We start from the raw sequence: 7,237 nt of genomic DNA, 5'->3' as shown, positions 1-7,237 counted from the left end.
TAGCATTGCCCCTGCTTGTAGCTGCATAGGCTTCCTAAGCAAGAAGGTCAGGTTTCTAAATCAAACAGGGAGCAAGAGCCATGACAGATATAAAGGCTTACCACTGCAAATAGGGCAGGCTCTGCTATTAGGCAAAGTGACACTGTAACCTCAGGTGGCAAATGTCATAATATCATGTCTCCTGAGGCTGTTCTTCCTGACCTTTTGTCCTTTTACTGGAGTAGCATATGCTACCTGGTCTGTCCTAAACTAACTTGCAGATTCAGATCACACAGATGATGCTATCCCATTGCCACTGTTGAATTAGTCAGTAGGAAGGGGATACCATCTTATCTTTTGAGTTTGGCAGTAAAATGGGCCAACCAATTACCTAGAGGTCTCTTTTTCTGGGTGTCTTCAGAAAGAGGCTAGACCTGCTGAGGATGCTCTATCTGAAGTTCTTGTGTAAAGCAGGGGGTTGGATTTGATGGCCAATGAGACTCCTTCCAATTTTATGTTATTCTTCAAAAGAGGGCTAGAATAGGTCTGCAATCACATATACACCCTTATTTAGGAGCAAGTCCCATTAAACTTAATGGAACAACTTATATCTGAGTAAATATGCATACAATTAATCCTGTAAATAATCCTACACACTGAGGCAGGGATTTGATAAGGAGATACTGTTTTCAGGGGTAGCTCATATCCATCTATACATAGTTCCATCTATCACTTACATACTTAGGCTGCATCCACACTGGAGAAATAACCCAGCTCTGCTCCGGGCCCACAACAAACTCCAATTCCCAGAATTCCATAGCCTTGAGCCAGAAAGAGTTAAAGTGGGTTATTTCTCCAGTGTGGATGCAGCCTCAGAAGAATTATATTCTTCATTTAATTGCAGTCATTGAGTTGGAGCACAGTGTCCAGTTCCCTAAGTGTGAAATTACATAGAAAGTTGCTCAAATGCCACTGTTAGTGATAAGATGTGGTGCAGAGAAGGAAGTAATATACTGACTGAGCCCTGCTCTCTGCTCTCTCTGAAGTGAAAAGTTGATAGCAAAGAAGCTCCTGTCTGTTTCACACCTTTACATCTATTTAACTGTGAAAGCCGCATGCCTTCATCTTGACACACAGGAGGAAATTCACAGACTTAAAGAGGTGACGAAGCCCTCGATTCGAGCTATATAAGAAATTATTCTTCTCTGATGGGAAAAGTGTCAAACTGAATGATAAGTTTATCATATTTTTCAAAAAATTGTCCCCCTGCTCCCCTGTGGTGACAGAAATCTGTTTGTTGTAATACATGATCTTTGTACAGTACCTGCATATCTTACATTTGGGTTAGATGAAAGTTAAACAATAATGATGTCCTTAATTTTCAAGTCTGAATACTGTGGTACACAGCTCTGAGGAAACCCTGTTAAGAGACAGAAAATGGGTTAATCACATGAAATATCATATATCTTATCATATTTATTTGTATCCGACTCTTTTCCCCAAACTGAGACTCAGAGCAGCTCACAGTATTAAAAGAATAGGAATACACATTCCCTTTAAAATCTAGTTTGACCCTAACAGTGATTGCATAACAATAATAATTTTATTTTTATCTGGCCTCTTTAATAAGATCAAATTATGTTTCAACAGACTGATAGCCAGGATAACATACAGGCATCAACCATTTAGCTATGTTTATTCCTATCTGCTTGCACAAGCTTCTTCCTTACCTCTTTAAATTAATGTACATTGTACTTTTATCTGTACAGCTGTCACAGTATATGTTTTGGAAAACACACCGAGTGGAGCTATTTACACCGTTAATGCAGCTGATTCTGAAAAAGCAACATCTACAGAAATCAACGTAAGTTTAAATCAACAAATACTTCAGCAGTTATCATAGGAGTGAGAACATCTGGCCCTCCAGATGTTGTTCAGCGACAACGCCCGCCAACTCTTGCCAGTGTTTAAGGATAATGGGAGCTAAGCAGGTTCAGCTCTGGTTAGTATTTGATTAGCATTTTGATGGGAGACTGCCAGAAATACTAAGTGTTGTATAGGCTATATTTCAGAGAAGGAAACTAGCAAAACCACCTCCGAATATTCATCACCTAAGAAAACCCTATGAAATGCATGGGGTTGCCTTATGCTGACAGGCAACTTGAAGGCAACACACACACACAACAGGAGCAGAAGTCATATGATATCTGGTGGGCTACAAATTCCCATCCTTGAGATATAAAATTGGTCAACACTTCTCTGTATGGGATTCAGTAATCAGGTTTTAAAAACCAACAATACTCTCACCTTATCCATATTGTTCATCTAATCCTGTTTTGCTCAGCTGGTATGACAACAAAATGTTTGGTGAATTAAATGGCCAGTACCATCCTGTTCAGATGCCAGCTTTTGAGGGGAAATACAGTTTTTTAGCTTGGCTGGGATTCAAAGCCCACACAGGACCAAATGAAAAGATGGAAGATTGCACTGAATAAATTTAAAGCATTTTAACTTATTCTCAGAAATCTTGGTACCTTGAGATAACATATTACTGGTCTTATATTTATTAAATACATGTGATAAATTCCTCTTAAAAATAAAGGCTCATGATGGCAAGAACAGAAGGAGAACTGTTCTGAATCAGACCAACGTTACATCTCAGCTAATAACTTATTTCCAGCAGAATCCAGCCAGGTGCAGTAAGGAAGTGTGCAAAGAGAACATGAAAGCCAGAGAAGTCCCTTGTTTGCTTGCTTCTTCAAAATGTGGTATTTAGATATATGCTAAACATGTTTGAACATGGAGTTCCTTTGTGAGATTTCATAGCTAACATCCAGAGCCTGGAAAAGTTAGTTTTGGACTACAAGTCCCAGAACTTTCAGCCAACATGACCCCTGATATATTTACTGGAGATTCTCGGAGCTAATCAGTGAAATGGCAAATCTATTTTGGATCTTAGACTGCTGCCACACTGCAGAATTAAGTGTGAAACCACTTTAGCTGTCATGGAATCCTAGGATTTATAGTTTGCTCACTAACAAAGAAGGTTAAATATCTCACAAAAATACAAATCCCATAATTTTAATAGAATGGGGCTGTGGCAGTTAAAGCAGTGTCAAACTGAATTAATTTTGCAGTGCAGATTCCTGAGTCTCAATTTTAAGTACCTATCCTTGGTTCAGAAGCTCTTTTGGGAAGTCTTTGAAAGTTTGGACTAAAACTCAGAGAAGACTTGGTGCACCATTGGCATGGAAGCCACCAGTGCTACCAAAGGAGCCTGAGACATAACTGTCAACGGCTGGAAATGAAACACAGAGCATACTATTTCTGTTATTCCTATTCATACTATGCACCAAACAATACCATTGTCCTTACCTCCAGACATTTCATTTATTCCAGTATTCGTTGACTCCTGACTCATTGCCGTTCAATATTTCTGCAACTGGAACCATTTTTTCTCTGAAGATCTTTGATTATGAGAAAGATCCAGATAGGTAAGTACTGTACTCAATTATGATACATTCCACGTTTCAGAAAGTGTATACAGTTGGCCCTCCACATTTGCGGCTTTGACTTTTGCAGATTTGATTATTTGCGGTTTTGATTAATATATTCATTCCAGGTCCTCTAGGTCCTCCAGTGCAACTGTGCCAGAGGTTGACCATAGAGTTGTGCTGGAGAACCTAGAACTTCCTAGAGAAAACACTTTTGTAGGTGCTCCAGCATGATTCTATGATCAACTTCTGGCAGATGTTGAACACAGAGTTGCACTGGAAGACCTGGAGATTCCTAAAGAGGTGTTCTCGCAGGTAAAAAGAATAGTGGTTTTTTATTTGTGTTTTTTCCACATTCACGGGGATCCTTCACCCCAAACCCAGTGAATGTGGAGGGATCACTGTATTTGATATTAATTATTTGCTATGAAAAGAGATATAAGATGGTTAGGAAAGTGACCTTTTGGCATTACAATTTCCCCATCCCACCAGAAAAGTAACCTTCTCAAGTTCTGGGGAAATAGTGCATGTAAATCACAAATATTGTACAAATCTTCATTTTGTTTTTACAGCTATGTATTAAACATCACAGCAAGTGACCATCTTGGCCAGAGTGCCAGTAGGACTGTGATAGTCAGTGTCATAAATATCAATGATGAGCCACCTTATTTTACCAGGTAAGTGAAAACTAAAAGTTTCATCCAACAATTAAATTTAGACTTTAATAACTGAACAATAGGATTCTGTGAGTTCAGAGGAAAAGGAGAAGAAAATTCCCCTTTATTTTTTTTTTTTAATAAAAGAGTTTGATGGATACTTTTAAAATAAACAGACAGACATGTTGGCTCACACATATGGACACATAGACCCAAAGATTAGGAAATATGATCACAGATAACAGATGTGTAGTTTTGCCTGCAGACTCTCACCTTTAAGATTTTGCGCCGTAATTACACTATTTCTATCAAGCTGGCACTCTCTCCTAGTTTCTTTACTCCTTTAGGCTCTTACCTCATGGTTTCCCTTTATCTTCCCAGCAGGAGACCCTCTAAGTTTGCTTTCATGGGGTTCCAGTGCTGCTATTCCTGTTATGTAATTTTTTTTTTGAGTTTGTCTAGAATTAGAACTGAGGTCCATTTATACCATACATTTATAGCACTATGATTCCACTTCAACTGTCATAACAACATATGGAATCTTGGGATTTGCAGTTTAGCTTAGCAAATCAAAGTCAGAGACCTTTCCAATTATGCAGGAGCCTGTGACAAGTCAGGAAGAATATCTGACCATTAGTAGAAGCTCTTTGGATTAGCCAGTTTTTCTGGGATAGACATGCAACAAAACCAGTTATTAGGTTCAGAGGCTTTATAACCTCATCACCACAAGTTCTTCAACTGCCTTGCAGTTGGAATAATTCCTTGGTGAGAGGAGCATACAAACCATAAATTATAGCAGAAGCATTTATTTTGCCATCATGTGAGGAAATAAGTGCATGTACTGCTGATTTTAACTCACCACCCGTAAGTGAGTAAAGTCTTAGCGAGACTATTTGAATAGAGTGGCAACGAAAGGACAGAAGGACAAAGTAAAAGAGACAACAACCACAACACCAGTTATAACCGCTGCCACCACTGTCATCATATTATTATTTCAAAAACTACAAATATTATTAGACTATAATTCTCGCCTATAATTATTACTGCATATGTATTGTCCTTCCTTTCATTTTAAACAGCCCCGAAGAAGGCTGTGTGATTATTTCCTGTTGGAAAGGCATTGGGCTATAAACTTTTAAAAAAAATATATCCTAAGATTCAGTTTATCATTTACATCTGATTCATTGGCTGTTTCCAGTTCCTTCTGCTTTCATTTTAAACGGTGTTCAAACTTATACATTTCTGGCTTTATTTAGTAAACAAAGAGCTTTCAGCATTCTAGAAGAAAGCACACCCGGATCTTTTGTTGCCAATATAACAGCTAAGGATCCAGATGGGGAAGGCTATGAACAGGGTCTTCGCTTCAGCATCAATAATCCGCAGGCACTTCCTAATTTCTCTATAGATCCAGGCAAGCAATTCTTCCTACAAAATTAATTCTTTAGGGGTACAAGTATTGCAAGGTATGGAAAACAAGTCCTATGGAGAAAAGTCAAAGCAACTAATTATATTTATCCTGGTGAAGAGCAGACTGAGGCTGAATCTCCACTGCAGAAATAATCCAGGTTGACACCACTTAAACTGCCATTGCTCAATGCTATAAAATTCTGGAAACTATAGTTTGTTGTGGCACCAGAGCTCTCTGACAGAGAAGGCTATATGTCTCACAAAATTACAGTTCGCAGAATATATAACATTGAGCCATGGCGGTTAAAGTGGTGTCAAACTGCTTTATTTGTGCAGTGTGGCAGCAGCCTAAATTGTCCTATTGATCTCCATAGATCTACTCTAAGCATGCATATGTCTTGATCCAACCCACAGAGAGTGAGCTGTGAACTCAGAGGATATCTTGGCATTCAGGTTCCTTTCTCTGAATCTCTCCAGAAATCTGATATGGGACAGTAGCTCTACTGCCCTTCTGGGAGTATTATGTTGTTTACCACTGTATACATTCTGGTGGAATATTGATAAATAAACTAAATAAAAATATTGCAAATATGCTTAAAATCTTCAGATGCATCTCCAAAGGAAGCTAAACCCAGGCAACATGTTGCCCAGAATTCCTCACAGCTCAGGGAAATGAAAAGTGCAGAAATACTCAAGAAAAAAGAATGTGGAATGTGGATCCAGCTAAATAATTTTATTTTTATAAAACTTAAGCCATAGTGGTAGGAGACGTTGTGGCTCAGCAGTTAAGACGTTGATGCTGATGATCGCAAGTCGGCGGTTCAAGATCCAAGTGCTATGTGACAGAGTGAGCTTCCATCGCCAACCTAACAGTTTGAAAGCATTTAAAAGTGCAAGTAGATAAATAGGCACCAATCCAGTGGGAAGGTAACAGTGTTCTGTTCAGTAATGCTGGCCACATGATCACAGAGTCATCTTTGACAATGCTGGCTCCCTTGGCTTAGTAATGGAGATGAGCACTGACCCCTACCATTGGATACAACTAGATAATCATGTCAAAAGGGAAACCCTTAAATGTAAAATTTAAGGTAGTCCCTTGACATTAATGTCTAGATGTAACCGACTGTAGTTCTCATCTCCGTTACTAAGCCAAAGAATCAGCATTGTCCAAGGACTGCTCTGGTGATCATGTGGCCAGCATGATTGCACCAAACGCCATTACCTTCCCACCGAAGCGGTACCTATTTACAGTATTTACTTGTATTTGCATGGTTTTGAACTGCTAGGTTGGCAGAAGCTAGGATTAGTGATGGGAGCTCACCCCCATCATGCAGCCCTCAGGCCTTGAACTGCCAACCTTCTATCTTCCAGTTGTCAGAATTGGTGTCTTACCCACCAAATCACTATACCTCTTTAAGTCATAGTGACAGAAGTTGTTTATTTATGTAATGAGAAATCTTTTAAATGTCTTTTTGTCTTAGTATATGGTACAGTTTTAGTGGCTAAATGGTTAGATCGTGACACCTATCCATTGAAAGAACATCCCAACATTTCTTTGGTCCTTCGGGTTGTGGATAGCCCTAGTGATGGAAGGAGTGATATAATGGAAATTGTTATAACCATTGAAGATCGGAATGACAACCCACCAGAATGTGATCTCTATAATTATAGGTATTAATATTTTGCATTGTATTAAAATCC

At 38.9% G+C, this 7,237-nt stretch overlaps 1 protein-coding gene across 1 annotated transcript in view; it reads left to right on the top strand.

Annotated features, from left to right (window-relative positions):
* CDHR3 (cadherin related family member 3) overlaps positions 1 to 7,237 on the top strand; it is an 84,888-nt gene that overhangs the window by 16,676 nt on the left and 60,975 nt on the right. The window contains exons 4-8 of the mRNA XM_042467078.1: positions 1,749 to 1,843; positions 3,379 to 3,473; positions 4,046 to 4,150; positions 5,386 to 5,540; positions 7,018 to 7,207. Of these exons, the coding sequence (XP_042323012.1) occupies positions 1,749 to 1,843; positions 3,379 to 3,473; positions 4,046 to 4,150; positions 5,386 to 5,540; positions 7,018 to 7,207 (640 nt within the window). The remainder of the gene's footprint in view (positions 1 to 1,748; positions 1,844 to 3,378; positions 3,474 to 4,045; positions 4,151 to 5,385; positions 5,541 to 7,017; positions 7,208 to 7,237) is intronic.

Source organism: Sceloporus undulatus, chromosome 5 (genome assembly GCF_019175285.1).
Source record: "Sceloporus undulatus isolate JIND9_A2432 ecotype Alabama chromosome 5, SceUnd_v1.1, whole genome shotgun sequence".
In the NCBI taxonomy this organism is placed as follows: Eukaryota; Metazoa; Chordata; class Lepidosauria; order Squamata; family Phrynosomatidae; genus Sceloporus; species Sceloporus undulatus.
Note: the sequence above shows the minus strand (reverse complement) of the source record. Positions and strands in the feature narration are given on the sequence as shown.